This window comes from Calliopsis andreniformis, unplaced genomic scaffold (genome assembly GCF_051401765.1).
Source record: "Calliopsis andreniformis isolate RMS-2024a unplaced genomic scaffold, iyCalAndr_principal scaffold0048, whole genome shotgun sequence".
Taxonomy (NCBI): domain Eukaryota; kingdom Metazoa; phylum Arthropoda; class Insecta; order Hymenoptera; family Andrenidae; genus Calliopsis; species Calliopsis andreniformis.
Window position 1 is genome coordinate 2,595,920 of NW_027480457.1, and position 21,260 is coordinate 2,617,179.

At 32.6% G+C, this 21,260-nt stretch overlaps 1 protein-coding gene across 1 annotated transcript in view; it reads left to right on the top strand.

Moving 5' to 3' along the window:
* Nucleotides 1-21,260, top strand: part of Ssp3 (short spindle 3) — a 113,299-nt gene that overhangs the window by 86,468 nt on the left and 5,571 nt on the right. Inside the window, exons 11-13 of the mRNA XM_076391727.1 lie at nt 5,206-5,638; nt 7,289-7,480; nt 20,369-20,542. Coding sequence (XP_076247842.1) covers nt 5,206-5,638; nt 7,289-7,480; nt 20,369-20,542 — 799 coding nt within the window. The remainder of the gene's footprint in view (nt 1-5,205; nt 5,639-7,288; nt 7,481-20,368; nt 20,543-21,260) is intronic.

Consider the following 21,260-nt stretch of genomic DNA (forward strand, 5'->3'; position numbering starts at 1 on the left):
GTACAATAGTGGACAAGTGCTAAAATTGGTCGCATTATAAGCGTCTAGTGTCCATTTTCGTCTCATTGAACATCGTTTTAAACAGGCGCACCTTCAATCGCTTGTAATTAATAACTCGCCCCAAGGACCTGGCTCGTGACATATCAATCGGAGGGCATCGTGACGGAGCTCTACTTTCAGGTTCGGTAAGGGTTACGCTCAAAAAAGTTCTCGCCAGCCCCCCTCACAGACAACAGTTTCAGAGAAGTATGCGTGTCGAGTTCAGTGGCGTTGGATTAGCTTGCAGCTAGTTATGATTAGAGGAGACAGTTGGCCTTCCAGCGAACTATGTACTCCATATTCCAATACTCATCGGCTGTAGCCCCGTATAGGAGCGAGCATGTCAATGTTTCGGTGGGAAGGGGCGGCGATAATATGCACTGACAGGCGCGCACCCTCGTCAGGCCGGTCGTTGGAGGGGCCACGAGTGAAAGGAAGGGTGGAAGGGTGCCGTAGGAGAAAAGAAAAACATATACAGCAACCCGATAGAATGAGCATCGCATGCGCCGACGCTTGTTCCCTCTTCTCTCAGCCCGTGCGCGCAGAATTACCCACTGATGTTATAATCCTCTCGTGTTACGCCGTCGCACATGCTGTCCTGTAAGCAATACACTGTTTTTTTTCCTCCCTTCGTCCCGTTCCATCCCCTTGCCGTTTTTACGACACCAGGACCTATTGGTACCCATATGCACATTTCGCTGCCGCGGACGGGACACGATATGTCTCTTTGACTGCAATCGCTTGCCAATTCGAACGTAAGTCAAGCTTGTTGAGCTGAAATACAGCTAGAATTGATGAACAATTGATTCGCGATGTATCGCAAAGGTATTTCACCGAGACGAGCGCTGATGAGTTGCTAACAAATGTACAACATTCTCTTAGAATCAGGATTAACCCTAGAAAGATATGTATAGTATAAACATTTTAGTCACTTTGTACTTTAGGATAGGAACAACGTTAATAAGAACCATACTGATATTACATTTCTTTTTATTAATAGTCTACAATTATGTAATAAATAATGTTCTATAAAGTATAAATCATTTTTCAATTTAAACAGAACATAACACATCAAAATTCGATGGTGTACATTCACTGTATACTATTGATTATAATATTCATACAGGATGGGACATTTAAAACAGGTCATCAGAATAACTTACTTGCTTCTTACAGTGGAAAAAAAAGTGTCAGATCAGTGTTGCTTAGTTTTAAGGGAGACATGATCTGATGTCAATACTTTTTTTATGAGTGAAGGTGTAGAGGAGACATAAAGGTCAAACTTGTTTTTTTTTAATGAAGTGGTATGATTTTTATTTACAGTCTGATAGAGCATGTCGAGACGAATACAATGACCTATGATACAAGGTCATTCGAGATTACACAAGGTGAACTATAATAGTAAATTGTTTCAAGGCAATTCTTGTTATACGTTCCTTCGTGTCTTCTCTGCATGTTGGTATCTTGTTAACACCGCTCTTGTAATCATTCAACCGTATCACTGAATATAAATAAACATTAAATCACACATAGCATTATCTGTACTTACTAACTAGTTAAAATTTATTTATCGCTCAAAGTATAGATCTTGGGAAATATGTTATACGAAAGTGAAAAAATCTATATGATTTTCATTTATGATGAATGTCGCAAAATTATGAGAGAATTACTGCGTTATATTTTTACACTTTCGGTTTTAGCGATCCAATAAATAACTTTATTTTAGATGTATTTTAAACATGTCATATCTTAGACGTCCGCTTTACATGAATATCCTTACCATTTGGTCAATTCATCCTTTCATTTTGGAACTGATTAACACCTGTTGGGATAAAATAAATCTCTAAATAGGTCGTATCATAAAGATGTATTAACTATCAATTAACGTTGAACATGAATATGAGAAAATTAAAACAAAAAATACATATTTTAGAAGCATAAATATAAGGGAATACATAAACTAAATTTCTCTATTCGTCATACTGTGACACACAATAGGCTGCAGGCGAAACCCTCACTCTGTCGCACTTTACCGCGCATCCTACCAACAGCATCCTTCCTAGATTTGTTGGTACATATCCACATATCAGGATTATCCTTTATAAAAAGTTCAAAAAAATATCTTCCACAAAGTAGATAGAGTATTCGATAATCGTGCAGTATTTAGTCCTGGTTCAATGTAACTTTGAAAATTACTCTTAAGCAATTGGAATATTTAGGGGAGCAAAATTTGTACTGCAGATCTGGGTAACCTAGTATAAAAACGTAATCATCGTATTATTTCTTTGAATTTGTTCTTTGGAACTTTTACTGTATACATCGACGAAAATCACAGTTAACCCTAAATCAGAATATATACATATGGGTATAGACCCATTTGAAGCAGAGCAGTTACATGTATATGTATATACGTACATATATTTAAATTACGGACACATTGGCAAGTTTGATGAGTGACATTGATTTTCTATCTAACAACTTCCTTGTCGGTATCTATGTACATACTGCTTTTTGCATTCTTTAATATTATACTTTTGATTAGTAAAATTCGAATTATTGTCATTGATATTTTTTCGAAGTATGTAATAAGCAGAGAGACCACCGTAAAACTTTGACTTCAGAAAACATTCGTTTAGGTATAAGATGAAAGTTTAGTTGACACTACATATGAAATCGCAGGTCTGTCTAAGTATTTCTTGCCGTGACTGTTTTTAATTAAATTAATTAGAGGACTGGAATTACTATTTTTTAAAATAAATTACATTTATAGAGGTTATAGGTCAATTTAATCAATTCAAGAATGTGTTCGTGTGCTTAACTCCAACTTGACGTAACCACCCGGCAGACAGATTCTTTGCATATCACAACATTTGCCCCTTTGAATCAAGCATTCCCCTCTAACATTTCTTTCTATCACAAAATGTATGCGAGATATTCAAGATGGTACAGCACACGCGAGATAGTTATACATATCTTATTGTTTAGATGAGACAGAAGAAATAGATATAGATTTAAGTAAACAAGAATAAACATAAGAATAAGTATAATTGAATAATAGTTTACAAAATAGATAACTTGGAAAATGTTACAACTAAAAGGGGAATAACCCGAAGTGTAAGTGAATGACCAAAGATATTCGACAGGTACTTTTTTTTATCTGATGGTATCCATATTAAAGGGATGAAATTCACTTCAACATTGAGGATGGAGTACATATTTTATCTAATATCACATAAATTATTTAACATAGGCGAAAAAAGTAAATTAGACCATTACTTGATTTTAAACGAGAAATCAGCCTGTGTAAACAGTTTTTGAAAATACCTATCTGTTTAAAAAATATTTTTGCTAATTTTCCAGATTAAATATTAATCAATTCTTCCATAAATTTGAAAGTGAGTACTACAAACCTCAACATAAAATACGTATATTTTGGAATTTGGAATTTTTTCATTGTAAAAGAAATGATTGCATTTAAAGATTATCCGCGTTTCGTGTGAAATTGTGTACTGGAATAAGTTATTTTAAGAAAAGTTAATAGTCTTATTATTATTGTTAATAGTCTTAGTTATGCTATACGCCGTTAATTGATTATTAAATTGGACAAAAATAGCATAACTAAAGATGATCCGCGAAGTCAGATACCCGCCATATTGTGTGCGAAAGTGCGAATTACATCTGAATGGATTAGTCTTGTAAATATAGCTTGCTGTTGCAATATTTCACGTTGCTATTTATTATTTGTAAGTAATCGAAATTTGTAAATGAGAACATCTAAATTGAAACCGTTCTCGCGGAAGTTATTTTGTGTCAGTGCGAAAAACCATTATTTCACAACGGAAGGTTATGAGTTCGATCCCCCTTGTACGGTTATTTTTTTAAATCTAATTCACGTATTGTTCCATGACGTAAATATCGAAAACCCACCTTTTAAAGTGGTCTGACGGTTTGTTCCATTAAATTGGGGCTGAGCATACTAACAAATCCTGGAATTGTCTACATATATTTCAGTAGAGTGTTCCTTCACGTTAAAAGAGTAGTACTTATAGTTCTCTGATTAATTTAAGTAGAAATATTCACGGAAAGATATGCTTAGACAGACCTACTATTTCATATTTAGTATCAGTTAAATTTTCATTTTTACATAAAATTATACGCATGTTTTATGACGTTTCAATTTTGTAGCGGGCTATAACGCCAGCATTAAAAGAATGTTTGTTCTCAAATCTATTAAAAAATTATCCATCCAATTATTTCAAATATTCTATATTTCACGAAAAGCACTACCGACAAATTTAAATTGAAATACAAATACGGGAATATTTTAAAAGGTTTTCTTTTAACTGCTCTTTTTAGTAAATTCGTTCTGCAAGTAGAAAGAGTGATGAAGCGTTCGCTAAGGAAAATCTTTCTAACGAATGAAATTTTTGATAACTGTAAAATATGAAAATAGATGATTTAAAATAGCATTAGAAATTCAGTCAACTACCATACTTGCTAATAACTTCACATATTGTATTCTTCCAAATGAAATAAAATTTTGTCCACATTTAGTATCAATTTTCTCTCTCTCCGTTTTGTTAAAGTTTCATTAATAATTTAGAGTGGCCCATATTTGCTAATCCTAATCAAGTTTTTTCAAATTATTCTCCAAAATTTCTCGGCAATCTTATGATGAAATATATTCTTAGATGTATTCTGCGAAAGATCACAGAACAATTTGCTGTTCCCAACTTTTTAATACAGAAATATTAAATTCTTATATAAAGAAATATTAAACGTAATATTTCTGGCGCAGCTCAAAGAAAAGAATAAGTTTTCAATTTATTAAAAAATCTTTCAAGTTAGAAGATTCTTCCTGAAAAATTCTTAATAGCTAGTATAACTATTCAAATTTACATTTCTTGTGTGAAATTGTGCCAAAAATGTTAGAATATATTCAGATGTGTTAGAATGTTTGAAAAATTCGAATTTTTTTAATCTGTTGGAATATGTATAAATAAATGATAGAAAATTGAAATTTGATTTTCGTCTCTAAACTTTTTTCGTTCGACTCATTGTGAATTGTAGTATTCCAAGTAAAGCTGTTGCTGGATTCTCCATTATTTTTTCAAGAACAGATTTTACTTTCTCGCTACATTCATGTCAATGTGTTTTTTCTTTCAGATACCTGGTGGCAGGTGGACTGGTAGATCGAGTATCTCGTCACAGTCGCGCTCTGATCGAAACCGATTTCTTCATAGAGCAGGATCAAGAATCGCCACTTTTGATATCTGCGTACGATCTTATCTTCCGCATATGCTGCCATTTAAGAAAGTCAGCGGATCCGGAGGTTGGGAACGTTCACGAGAACAGTGGTAGTAACAACAGCGTGGAACAGACGAGTGTCGAATCGCATTTACTCTCAGTTCTGTCTTCAACTGAAGCTGCAGGTGCAATTGGCGCACTTTACGCTGCAGTTGCGCTGGCCCCGCAAAATCAGAAAGGATCCTCGCCAACTTCCAATCAAATTACGATATCTCAGCCTACAAGACTTTTAGTTGTTCGAAGCCTAAGACTGCTTAAGTCTATGGCGGGATTGAATCTTCAAAGATTACAGGTAAATTTCTATGTTATTTAGAACTGATTATAAATGTTATAAAGAGACACTTTGAGATTTGAATCAAACTCTTATCGGGGAGAATACGAAGCAAAAGTCGCCATATTGAAATGACGTTTACGAATACCTACTGGGTTTAATCATCGCCGTTGGAAAGTTTTTTTAAAGTTTTCAAATATGGATTTGTTGTAGTCGTATGGCATAGCCGCCTAAACGATACTCTAAATTTTCAGCTGTAATTGTAATTCAGCTGTTTGTAGTTTGTTTAGTAGTTATTACAAATAATCGAGGAACCAGGAGCTTAAAAAAAATTTATTCGCAAAAAATTAGAGGAAATTATGTTATTTGCTGTGCATAAGTTGTATGTATGATTGTTGGTTTCGGGTTAATGATATTACACTGAATTCGAGTAATATATGCAAAATTAATAACTACTGTTGACAAAGTTATGAGTGAAATGAGAAACTTGATGTAAATTCATATTATTATAAACACGACTAAAGAAATAGAATCTAAATGGGAATCATCTTCACCCTTTAAGCTTACATTTATTTCTACTCCACGTACATTACTAATTTCATGAGTTCTGCAAATTTCAAATAAAATTCAAAATTCACGCAAAATAATGTTATGTAGTTAACAAATTAAAATAAGACATATAAATCCCACATTTTAAAACGCATAAAACTCAGAAGTTTTTAACACCAATTTTATTTCTACACTACTAAACTTGGAATACAACAGAATTCTCCTTTCTTAAATGGACAGCTCCCTGCGCCCACAATATTCTCGCTCTCTTCATTAAAGAGAATAAAATATTTCCAGAATTTCTACATTATATATGTAGATGTAGGTACATTCAAAGCAATCGTCAATGCTAGCACCATCATTAGATCCAGTAGCATACAGACGGTGATGGAGATATCGCGAATTCAAGGGGTCTGTCAAGATAGAAAGCCCTCCTACGAAGTCTGTAATGATCAAACCACGAATTGAATCGAGACCTCGCGCCCCCGTTTATAAAAACCATAAAGGCTAGCTAGGGACACGGGTCCCCGAGGAGAGCCTGCTGGGCCTCAGGGGACACCCTGCCCCGATTATCCTTGCGGTCTCAACAGTCGGTGTCGGTCGAAAAACCAACGTTTATTGTCTATTCCCTTTGACTTACTGGCGATGTAGTTCAGAAGCAACGGGACAGACCTTCAATTTCCACGGGAATCTATCTGTATTGAATTGGGACTGTCATTTGAGCTTTTATGTTTGTTTCTGGATTTGAGAACATTGATATCTGCTCGTCCCTTAGACGCGTAATAGAATTAAGAATAAATATTCGTACTGGAAATATGACATCGCCAGGGATTTTATATAAGAGTATTTAAATAATATAACATATGAAATATCTACTGTTATCAATTACTTGCCTATTCGACGCAACTGATCCTCGGTTTTACATTATCTTATTTATGAAAATAAAAAATAAAGGAAATGAACATTAGGGATACGTAAAAATCATCAAGAATCATCAATAAATGAAAATTGTTTACTATTTTTAGTCATTGTCACATTGTAATTTGTCCTGAACAAACAACCAGGATAAGTATTCTTGCACATCTATGAACTTCCATCAGTAACATAATCTTCTGATTTCAGAATCTCTTAGGAGCAGAAGGCACCAGCTTACAGTGGCGTTTAATAGCTAGTCATGTGATAACTCGATTATCAAGGGATCCAATATCGCAGAAACCAGAAATTGGTTCTGCACAGAACACTAGTGGTACTTACATCCTGTCCGAACTATTCCAGGTCCTTGGGTATTTTGCAGTTAATAACACAGAAAATCAGGTAAGCGCAACGTTCAGATTTATTGCTACAGCATTAAAAAATTGTTTTCTAATTTTTCATATTTAATTATGTCGGCAATTGTGCCGGTGATTATGAAAGTTATGTAAATCATCCATTTTGTATTTCGAAGTACATTTTTAAACTTTTACAATTGGTTGTATTAAGTATTCATATTTCACAAAACAAAAAATGACTTACCTACACTATTTTTAACAATAGTACCATATTCTAACCTGTGCCTAACGATGATAAAAAATAAGGAATTTTATGAACAAAATATGTTGAAGACAACTATGTTCATTTAGATATGTTATAGTTGTAATTTTGCATAATTAATCTCTATTAATATTCTACCTCAATAATAGAGTTTTTACTTTATGATATTTTAAACACTCTAAAATATGACATATTGATCAAATATAATCGGCTATATCTTTGTATTTCTTTTTCGTTACTAACCTTGTAGCTGGATATAATTAAAACATAATTTTGATCTTTTCATTATTGACGAAAGGCCTAAAATATAACCTACATTTACTTCATAGTTATTTTACAACAATTCTTCCGTAATTTTTAAAAACTCAATTTTTTGGATTTTTAACTTATAATAGCTTTATAATTACTGGGACAACTGTTTCAAAAACCGAAAGCGCTATCATAACTGTTTTCAAGGACTACTATTATTCCCCAGACATGGATGTTTGTTTATAAAAACTACGCGTTGAAAATTTTCAGTTTTTCGACAAATTCCCAAAGTTTCATTAAAATCGGCAACTGACATTTAAGTGACGCCCGTTATGAGTCACCCGGTAGATTTGGGTAAAATGCGGGACGCAACACGCGCGGTGAAGAAGGTAGGAGCTGTTAGACACAACACACTCAGCGGACCTCCCATCAATATACAGCCGAATGCAGTTAAGATATATTTACTCGGTTCCATTCCATACGTCAGCTGTGTGCACGCACACGCAGTACGAGAGAGAAGGGTACATCAATCCCGCCCGTGCATCGGGATGCACTGAGTGCGCCGACGACGTCGCGCATTTGTCTTTCGCCGCCTTTTTTAAGCAGGCCCTCGCAGCCCCGAAAGTACATCCGATATGGGACGGGGAAAGTAGCGGAAAAACGCTTTTAACCTTTAACTGCTAGCCGATGCGGCCCGACGAGTTCGAAGGGGATGTTGGTTACACGATGTAAGCGTGTCGCGAGCATTGTTTCAAATATTGCTGTCAGAGCAAGATGACCACGGATCAAGAACTGATTTCGAGACTTCTTTAGTCGAGCTTTTGGAAAATCCTGATGGATTTCGGAACTGCAACTCGCAGTTTAAGTTAAGATATGAACTCGAGATTTTCTGAAATGTTTTAGTATACCAAGGCTGTTTATTTGAAAGTAGCAATTTATCCCCTGCTGTAATTCAGATACGTTGTTGTGGAAACCAATATCGTGCATCTACTTTATAGTTTCTGGCTAAAACTGGTTATTTGTGTACATGTCAACAAATATTTTTTTTTATACGGGGTGGTCCACGCAACTTGTGCACCTCTATACCTTCCTAGGTATGGGTTACACAAAAAATGTTGTATATATAAGTTACACGATTTAAAAAGGTATACTACGTAGTACATTTATTTTTTTATAGCTGGAGACATTTTGGAGATTTGAAGGTCAACTTTGTTTTTTAAATGATATGCAATATTTTTTACACCAAAATATAGGAGAATATCGAATTCTGAGTAAAAAAATATTGATCTTTATTAGTTCTAAACCTAATAGCTAACGAGTAATTTCACTTTATTTTTTGAAAATTTTCTTCGTGTAATATCAAGTTCGAGATTCAATCTAATCACAAATTTCACAAGAACAGCGATGTTTACGTGACAGTGTTTATCTACACGACAAATCTATCATGGTCCGCAATCTTCTATCATGTTCGTGATTCAGTATTGAAATTATTTACGGTGTTTGTGCGTAATTATCAGGCAGATAAATAAAATTTTGTAACAGCGAATAAGTTGACAAGCTTTTAGTTTAGGTGTCGTAAAATGCAATGAGTGCCGTAAAAATGCAGTAAGAGTCACTCATCTCGAGCATTTTCAAGAAATAAAGTAAAATTTTTCGTTAGCTATTGTTAGCTTTGTTCAAATTTGAATATGTGTAGTCTTTAGTGATATTTAAACATATGTCGAAGGATTTTTCAAAATTTTGAAAATTGTTGATCTTACAAATACTGAAAGTGTAGTACTAAGATTTTTTCAAAAAATTATAACTCGAACCAGTATACGCACGAGAATATGCTTCTGGATAGTTATAGTGAACATATAAGAGTACTAAAGAATCATTGTTTCAGTCTAGAAAAAATTTCCTATAAACACTTTCTTTGTAATTGTTTAAAACAATTTTGAGTTTGAAAAGTTTGAAACTATTCATCCTCTTTACATACATATTTTCAAAAATATGGACATTTGAAAATTGACGAAATAAAAATTAATTGAATGTGACGCATGACGTTGCATCGCGTCAATGCGTGCCGTGTGCAGCCTGGTCGTACAGCACTAGCAGCTAGATGGCTATACCTACCATTAATGCGGGGGTATACAATAATTAATTATTTAATAATTTGAGCAATTTTTAAATTGTGTCTGTTAGAGTAAACTTTAGCCGATAAATCAGATAGATCAGTATGTCTGTTGATATACATGAATGAAAATGTCTTGTTCCGTGAACTCTTTTAATGCGCGTCTCTCTAGTAGTAGTTCTGAATGTTCTTTATATTTTTTAAATGAGCAGAATTTAAAATTAATATTTTCAATGTTAATATTCGCCCAATCAACCAATCTTTGTGGTGTTGTGATCTGATCTTGAAGTGGTTTTTGTAAATTGGCTCGAATTGCAAGGTATTTCAAAAACTGGCCAACACCATCGCACGTATTTTTGCCCTCTGAAGTTGCAAGAAAGTGCCACTCTGCATGGATTCCAAAATCTTTGAAATGAAAACTGAGATTAAGTAAATTATATTTATTTCTGGATTGCAAAGAAGTCCCGCCAGAAAAGTATTTCGTTTTTCTAATGCCAGTACCGTATTTTTCTATCAAAAATTGTATTAAATGTGTTTGAAATAAATGAACAGCTATACTATCATGTTTGTGACAGTGTGATATAATGATAAAGTTGTTATGTTTTAAACTGTTATACATTCGATGATAAGCAACAAATATGTAGATTGTTGCCTGTTTGTTAGACTAATGGTAACTCTGAATCTTGAATAAGAAGTGAATAATTTTCTGCGAAATTTGAAATGTCAAATAATTCATTATGCTACATCAATGGCGAGTATAGCCGTTTAGCCACTAGTGCCGAACGACCAGGCTGTACGCTGTACATCGTATGTTTTGACGCGACGCAGCGTCACCTTCAATCAATTTGCATTTGGTCAATTTTCAAATATGTCAATACTTTTTTATTCAGAATTCGATATTCTTCCATATTTTGGTATAAAAAATGTAGTATTCTTTTTAGAAAAACAGAGTTGACCTTCAAATCTCCGAAACCCCTCTACCTATATAAAAATAAATGCACTACATAAATAGTGTACCTCTTCAAATCATGTAACTTTTGTATACAAAATATTTTTTTGCAACACATACTTTGGAAGTTATAGAGATGCACAAGTTGCGTGGACCAGGCTGTATAGAAATACATGTTGTTAGTATAACATTAGCTAATGTATGCTAATGTATGCTATTTTTATTTAAATCGTAATAAATAAATATCTTAAATGACAGCTTGAAAATGAACTGTAGTATAATTAATTCTTCATCTTATTTCATATAAGATTATAAACTAGAAATGACTAGTTTTATATTTTGTCGTATCTAATGTTGTAATATTTTCCCGTATACTCAAGTTAAATATTATCGCTTCAGTTCTCAATGCGATTTTCAGAAAATATGATCGTCTTAAACGAAATATGTGCTACTATTTTGAATTAGAACAAATATTGCCAGTAATGCCTTTAATATCCATTTTATAGATATAACGAACGATAATTGACCTACTTTTACTTACCTTTATTTTATTCCCAGTAATTAGAATCGTTCACTGTATTACTGTAAGATATGCTTATATGTTAATACCCTTGCAATTTCTGCTGGAAAAATGTATTGCATCACATGAATGAATACTACTGGAAAATTATATGAAAACGCTAACGCGATTTCACAATAACATTATGATTCATCTGAAACTGTTGGGATGGAGTCTATATTAGAGGTTGAATCTCCTTGTTTCTGATTGAATTCGTCAATTTCATCGAAGTCGTGCCAAAGAGGTATTCTCTATTAATGGTGTTGTAAAATTGTTTTGATTTTTGACAACTACTATAATGTACAAGCAACAATCTTTGTAATTTTGGCTTATAATTTCGGAAATTTTCATATTTTCCTTGAAAAGAAGCAAAACTGCACCGGAAAGAGATGTTTTTTTAACGAACTGACAGCCATTGGAAGAAAAGAAACAACGTTTGATTAGTGCAACACTCCAGTAACGATGAAACAACTACATAGAGACATAGTAGGTAGCAATACCTCTTTTAGCAGTACATATTAAGCGTTAGTTAACTGCAGAAAGTCAAGTCGTACAATATAGACAAGAGTATTGAATAATTACTGAATAAAAAAGCTACTGTTATCACATTGCATGCAGGTTTTTCTGTTCAAACAGTTTCTACAATGATAGGATTGAATCAATTGACTGTGCTAAAAGGAATAAAACGTGAGGTTTCAAGAAAATTTTCTGTGCATGTGATTAAAAAGTTACCTAACATCTTCCTCATCTAAAGGATTAGGTTTGAAACGTTGTGGGACCACGTATTCTCCGGTTTCTGAACCATGCCAACTACTTTATTAACTTTATTTTTTTTAAGTATCCAGAACGTTAAGAAAAATGTGGGACATTTTCGGAGGGTAGATTCTAGACACGAAGGCAATGAAAAAAGTTCACGTGCACAGATAAACGCTATTTTACATTGTGTATGATGTGATACTTTCTTTAAGGTTCATGATCATGCACCACTCATTCAAGGGGTCGGAATATCTCTGGACCTAGTGAGACTTTAAACGGGATAACACATAGTGCAGGCACGAAATGGGCCAGCATTTTACGCAATTTATGCACTTTTATGTAGATGAATTTCTTTTTTCATTGCTTCGTCTTTAGAACCGATTCTTCGAAAATGTCTTACATTTTTATTTATATCCCGTAGGAGTAATTTTATTTCCTGATCAGGTTAACCATATTCAATGTCAATCCAGAAATACCACATAAAACAATCGAAAAATTGCTAAAAGATTTAGGAATCTGTCTTAACCTGTCTGAATCCGTTAAAACTTGGAAAAGACAAAAGCAGAACCAAAAATTATAGATCAATAGCACTAACTTGTACGCTCTACAAATTAATGGAAAAGGTTCTCAGCTAAAGACTTAAAACACTTCTAGAATAACACAATATAATTTCACCAAACCAAAGTGGATTCTGCCAAAACAGATCAACATTAGATCATCTCGTATCTCGTGAACAATTTATAACCGACGCATTCATAAAACAATTTCACGTAATAGTTGTAAGCGATGATTTAGAAAAAGTCAACGAAATGATATGGTGTGAAAGAATAACTGATATACTATAAAACCTGGAAATAAGAGGAAAAATATTAGACTTCATTAAGAATTTCTTAAATAAATGATCGATTCAAGTAAAGATCAACAGCTTACTATCCAATAAAACGCCAATACGAAACGAAGCACCTCAAGATGCGGTCTTAAATGTTACATTATTTCTGATAGCAATAAACGACATCGTTAATCACGTAAAACCTCCAATTAAAAGCTGTCTCTTTGCCGACGACTTTACAATCTTCTGCACCGGGAAAATATTAACATTACCAAAGAAATAATACAAAACTTCTTAAATAGCCTTTATAACTGGTTAATAACATCTGGCTTCAAATTTTCACCCAATAAAATGGAATGTATGGTGTTTTCAAGCAGAAACTCTCAGTTACACTTAATAACATTCCAATTATAGAAGTCACCAAAATGAAAATACCAGGACTAACCTTTGATCAGAAGTTATCCTGGAAAAAACATATCGAAGATTTGAAAATGAACTGTACCAAACGATTAAATCTCCTGAAAATACTCGCAGCTAAAAACTCGTCAATGCGACGATAATTATTCTTCATTATTTCTAGTGATGAATGAAACTGAAAAAATTGTTTATTATATTCAATATAATATTATATTATATTTTATTATATTACAGTTTATTATATTATATTAAATATTAGATTATTAAAAACACTCAGCAAATAAAAAATAAATAGGACAGTTGTATTTCCCCTTGAAACAGAGAAACTTTTGGTTAACATTTTTCCCGATGTGTTGTTTTCGAGATATTTAGACGGAAAGTTTTCAAATGTACACCCTGTATAGCAAATACGAAATATTTAGGACGAGAAATAAAAATTTGACTTCATATTTTGATTGAAATATTTTTGCAATAATCTGTCGAAAAGTAATACTATTAAAATGACAAGTTAAAAAGAGAAATGTTTTGGTGATTGATAATTTTGCATCATTTTAATTGCTTTATTTGTGTTGCTGATTCACTTACAGTGATGAACTCCAAATTAAATCGACGGTAACGATACTAATGTCCGGAAATGTCGACAATGTATCTGTGATTATAAAGTAGAACAGGTTACAGGTTACATATTTGTATTAGTTTATTATATTTATACATTTAATAGGTTATATATTTTTATATTTTAAACATTAGTGTTTAATATTTAATACCTGTGGTCTTCATTATGAATTTAGATTCTATTATTGTTCTCGATTTTTAAGGAGCAGTTTCTTTTAACTCAATCTTGTATTAATAGTACAAATTCTACCTTATAGGTTTCAATTAAGATATCAAATCAAATTTGTTGTAAATGTGTGTTTTATAGGAATATAATATAATATAGTTATATTATAATGAACATAAATGATTGGAAAAATTGTCGATTCATTTGCATATGAAAGAAACGTGGAACTTTTTCTTCCACACAGATACTAAACTATTTAACCATTGCGTAGAGGATGTGTCATGTACTGAGCGTAAGCGAAAGAATAAAAATGCGTAACGTAGGTTACTTCCTGCAAGGAGTACCTTCTACAGGTGCATGTATCTCTTTAAAGACACTTGTTGAACCGCAGATGTCCAAATACGTTTCCTTGTTCCTCAAACCCTAGTTACCAACACCTGCACTGGAAGTATATAGCTTCCCACGGTGTTTAAACTTACGACCTTACACGCTCATTCAGCCTGTCTTAATTAACTGCTTTCGCGATCTACATACTTGTCAGTTATTTCATGTGAGTGTTTTCAAATAGACAGCAAATCCTGAAACGGACTTTTAAGAATCATCTTGATTTTTGTTAAGGTTCTTAGCCAACTATGCTAGTCAAATAGGATTTCGTTAATAAACGACAAATATAAAAGTGTTACGATAGTGTAAAGTATAGTAGTAATTTCTAATACTATTTAGATTTATTGAAAAAAGTTAAATATTGATGTAAACGATTGTAGTCCTACGAACGTGAAAATGTATCTTATGAAAATAGGATATCCAATTGAGTAGTGTATAGCTAGAATCAACTAACTTTTGACAAATATTTATATAAATTTCTTTTTCCATTATCAATTACTAAAACTATGAGGACAGTTTTATAGAAATTAATATAGTCGTTTCATAACATTTCGATATTATTTCATACCAATTTTGGTAAGGTTTTTGAATACATATAGTTTTCCTATTTCAGAGAAAAAAAGAAAAGCAGTCTTCTTTTGATTTTACCAAATGCCACTATATTAAAATGCACCAACAATGACAATTTCTCAATAATTATGTGGTAAATCGATTCCATATTTTACATAAAGTTTTTTTTATAATCCAAATTAATTTTATTCAAAATTTGACGAACTCTTCAGTTTTGACATTCATCTAAGAACTAATTTAAATACTTTTCTTGTAAATAACGTAGCTTTATTTCTTGTAGCTTTTTGCAAAATATTTCTGTCACAATTGATTGGTATTTTTCATGTAAGCAATAAGCTCACGAAAAATTTGAAAAATAATAAAATAGTTTAGAAATTTTAATATCTGAATGAATTTCGAAAAATAAAAATGAAAGTGTCAAATAAAAGTTGCTTAATTTGCAATATATTTACTTTTGCAATTATTCATACTTATAAATATTTTCTGCTTTCCCCTTGTATTCCAATTTCAACATTCTTATTTTTTAAAATTGCATTATCCTACTCGTTACGACACTTATATTTTCTTGATTTGTTCGAATCGAACTCTGCTCAGACACGTTTAATAGACAGTTTCCTCTTCGGGAATGACCATAGAATCTGATATTGTGTAGTAAATTCGTACTGGACGACGAATTTTCTGTAAAATTACGAAAATACAGCGAAGAAAATGCGCGCGACGACATTTTTTTGAACTTTGATGGCTATTTACAATCACTTGAAATAAGGAAAATTGAATCTACCTGCACTAGTCGGTTCAGGAAACTCTCTTCTATTTTTTAAGGCCAGTTCGAAGTTTCTAGCATTTCTAGATTTTGTGTAGTATCTCATTTTTACCCAAAATAGTACTATTTTACAAAAATTCGTAAATTAGTACTATTTACGAAAACTGAGGGTGATAGAGCAATTCCACTTCCGGATTCGTATTTAGGATGGGGAACTCTACAAGGAAGATCCCACTGGATATTACAGATCCGAAAAAGAGTTTCAATTTGTTGGACAGTGTAATATAAAAGAGCACGTTGCACGGCAAATGATATTAAAATTATGCCAACAAATTATGAACAAACGTGAAAATATACAAATTCTCATTGACGAATATACAACTCTAAAGAAGAAATCTGCTTCGATCATTTATTTAAAATGTAAAACCAATCAAATAAAAGATCCACGTTTACTTGTTATTCTATTTAATCGAGTTAGCAGATCAAACAACATTTACAATATCAAACTGTCCGTATTAGTAATTTTGAAAAATTTTGTATCTTTGTGCCATCATTTTGGAAAAAAAACCAGTAAAAACAGCAGTCGAAACAAATTTGAACAATATATGTTCAACGAATTATAGAATCAAACCTCGCTAAAACATTTTGTTCTATATTTAGACCTGATGTACGATGTCTTGTTTGAGCTGTCGATTCTTTCAGAATTATTACAAAAAAGTGATACAACAATAGTACATGCAGCCAAATTGAGTCGTCGTACAATTCCTTATTTGGGATTTGCTGGTATGAAAGTCTCTATTGCTATTGAAAACACAATTATTTTCCGTAGTTATGGGAGTTATCAATGATTTGAATAAACAAAAATATTTAAATTTCACAGAAGAAGAACACATGCCTATTTTATTCTAGAAGAAAGTTGTGTGTTTGGTGAAAGTAAACTTGAATGGTTAGACAAGGTAAAGAAACATCGAGTTTGGATAAAGTTTAAAAATTCTCTGTATAAAAATTCATCTCGTAGACCATGAAACACGGTGTAGGTTCCATTATAGTGTAAGGTTGTTTTTCTTCGTCCCCAATTTAAAATTTGGTCGATATATTGAACTCATAAGTGTTTATCTAGAAGAATGGGTAGAGAAAATGGGTATTCGTGTTGTCAATTTTTTTTTTTTTTTTTTTTCGACGAGACATCGACGAATCATAAAACGAAGAAACACTATAGAATTCTTCTGCGGCTCTAAAATATAGTTTTATTCCCACATAAGTATACAGCTCTGGGGTATACGCTGTGCTTATGTCGTAAACGGTATGGGCCATTTCACGTCAACTCGATCACTTCTGTACCTCGATGTCAAGTATTTTGATAATATTGAATTATATTGTAGTTAATGTGCAATTAAGGATCAGATGATCAGATATGGCAGGGAGGTGATATTACCGACAAAATTAGGGAAAAATACGGGTTTACGGGAGCCAACTTTTCGTCCTTATATGAAAATATTTTGAGCTGGGAAAAGGTTCATTCGAAAGAACAAAATTCAATGACGTGCAGTCTAGTCATGATTCATAAGATTCTGCTGATATTTAGTAATATTAAATATCAAAAAATTCTCATATGAGGACGAATATATATTTAACAATATACATATATGTAAACTTTCTTTTACTTTTCTTTTTGTATTTTATCGAGAAATTTCTACTGTCTATATGTACCGTCAGAACATGCAGAATGCAATGTTTCGATATGTATGTGATTTACTTTATTTGTTTTCTCGTGTTTTGTGTGTCGTTGTATACGTTGAACACCGCGGCTAACGGCAACGTTAGACATGTTATTTTGATTCGCTGTAAAATTTACATACACATGTATCTGTACATACGCGTGATATATACTTATTTTAGAGAGAAATTGAAATACATTTTTTATTTGAGGACAAGCTTCTTACAACAAGGTCCTGTTGTAAGACAGGATTCCGAAAAATATGCATATATTATTTGACGTAAATTTTGTACGCGCAACTGAATAGAATAGTATTAGAAACAACTGCCGAAACTTTCAAACAAATTAGATAAAAGTTTACTGAGTTATTGTTAGCTTTTAACACCTAAAGTGTGAATTGTATAGCTACATTATTATCGCAACAAATGTGAAACAGATGTCTGTTCAAATACTTGATTCAAATATTCTTAATTTTATGTGTATTTAATTTTCCACAAAAGTAAAAAAATGTTTATTCTACACAATTGATTTACTTTAACGTGGATCCAAAAGTTTGGGACGTCTCGAATCTGTTGAAGACTAAATCCGCTTCTGGCCCCTTTTAACAAATTGAAGAGTGAAAATATGTAGGCAGTGGAAAAGATCGTGCGTGGCTTGTTGTCGTTTACGAACAACTTGAATAGTTAAATCTCAACGTTTCAAGAGCGAGAGAGTAAGGGTCACATCTGCCTCCTTCCTCGACTGTCCACAGCTGTTAGAAGCGCCGAGCTCACATACACGTGGCTCATATAATAGTATGTGTAGTGGAGAGGTAAATATGCTAACGAATTCCCAACTCAGAATCATAGAGTGTCTCTATCTTGCTTTTACTAAACTGCTACGTGTCTATAAACAATACTATTTCTGTATCGAAAACTGTATCAGCAAATAGCGACCTGTCAGTCTCGAATAGTCATCAGTTTGATAACTTCGAAATTATTTACGAAATACAGGCCCTAAAGATTACAGTTTTTGCCAATTTTTAGAACAACTGCCTTCACATTGGAATTTATATCTTCGAAACTATTAAAAATACAAAATTCAGCTTTTTTTCTGTTGTTGTTCAAGGATCTACAAATCTGAATAAATTTCTTTCGTTTTCGAAAAAGATTTTTTCAATTCAAAAAAGTAAAAATATTTTTGTTTTGCAAATTTAAACCTCGGTTCAAGTGTCAAAAAATTTGAAAAAAATATATCCGTAGCCTCTGGTCTTTCTCTTTTCGATTTTGATTCTTTAATTTACGTATGCTTAAAAAGCGTGATTAGAGTATGTCGGCAAATGTTAACAATGCAAGTTACACTGTTATATTTGACGCGTGCTCCATTATCGCAAAAATCGATAAAAAGTGTAAACTTCGGGGGCTTGCATTTTTTAAATAATTTTAAAATTATAAAAATGATGACATTAGCCCCTCGTCACCAATTGTACATAGACTACAATATGTATATTTCAATATCATGAAAATCTCTGTCACCGAGGTACAAAAGTGATCGAGTTGGTGTGGAATGGCCCGTATACTACTCGCTGCGCATTTTATTCTTCGACGCGGTCATTGGGACAGACTGGGACAGGGTGAGAGACGCCCGACAGCTACAAACCATACATTTTTTCGGCACCGTCTTTGTAGAAAACGGAATACCTACATGTATTTCTCTCGCTCTCACATTTATCTACCTCGTCCGCGTTAAGTAAACGAAATACCCTGCCCCATTCATTCAGTTTCACTCATCTTCCATTTACAAATATAGATATAAAAATACAATAATAGCTTTATGTTTCTATGTAAATATTATTTATTATAAATGCAAATTAAAAATTATTTTAATGCTTGAAGTCACTCGCTCATTTTCCATTCGTTGTCGGTAAATTATCGCAAGTCGAAGAAAAATTATACTCGTCATCGTATTCATGAACGCATTCACAGACTAGGGGAACCCGAGGCTAGTTGTTACAAGGACAAGCATTGTTAAAACAAAGTTGCTGCTTCACCTTAAAATTATTGCTTCAAGAGTAAGAAGCAAGAGTTTAAACTGCACTGTAACAACTCACCTGACTAAACTAATGATTTTTCGTCGTTATTGACTTGTATTATTATGTAAGGAATTACGAATTGCATCGATTAATGCATTAAAAATTATTCGATTCTATTAAAAAAAGAAATAAGTTTTATCTGCATATGTTCTCTACATCTTCACATAGGAAAAAGTTATTGTTGAAACTATTTAACTTTTGTTTGAAACATTTCTTAATACCACCAACAGTTTCAATAATATTCGAGCCATTCGACATAAATGGGTCACCCTGTATACATGTACACATTGGTTAAAAATATCAGCAGGAAAATCTACCTCCTGACTGTATCAATGAAATGTTTACTCTTAGGAACTCTTTTGTTCTCAAGGTGAATTGCAATTAGTTCTTCAGATCCATTCTATGATATTTTTTACACATATATATATCACATATTTGAAATGTAATTATTGGCCACTATCACCATGTGACATTATTATCAGTATTAAAGAAACATGTTTGTAACATGTTTCAGTTGATACTTCAATCGGCTGGAGCTGGCCCAAGCGTTCTCCAACAACTGTGTACGTTGCCGTTTCCGTTTTATGGGTCTCCAATGTTAACAACTTACATTTTTCCAACCCTTTTGGCGGCTACACATCGAAATCCTGAGGCGATAGCTATTCTCTCCTGTGAAATGTCTTATCAGGTAAATCAAGATTCATTTTATGAGTACCTAATTTATACAGATTTATTGTAATCACTTTTATTAACTTTTTTCATCCAATACTAACACTGCATATTTCGTAGTAAAATAACCTAAGTCCTAAATTAACAAACATCTCATTCTGTTACAAAAGAATGATGGAACTTTAAGAAGACTATTGTATAGTTTATGGCAAAACGATAGCTTATACAATATTATATATGTATATAATACTTTTATAAAGTAAAACACACCCATACACACCAAGATATATATATATAATATATGTATAATTTGTTTCATTTCAAGCACGAATAATTTATACAAGTTCGTTAAATATTTTGATAAATATATACGTTAAAAGTAGATAACTAATATTCAATAATTGTGATCAGAAGTAGTAACAACTCAAGAATTAGTAACAACAGAATAGCATTATGTCATTGCTAATGTAGCATAAAAATATGTTCATATCGTATATATTTTGAAATTTCTTCTAACTCTCTATATATGTACTTTTTACAAATTCCTTCAATAACTTTCCAACTATAATGAAAGTAGATTTTGTTATTAATTGCAAAAACTAATTTCAGCTTTTGTTTAACAGCTGTCGAACAACTAGCCAACAAATAAATATAATAAAATGAATTTAAAACAGTTTGAATCACTGTCCATTAAATTTCGAAAGGACATTTATTTGATCGCTAGCTGATGGATAGCT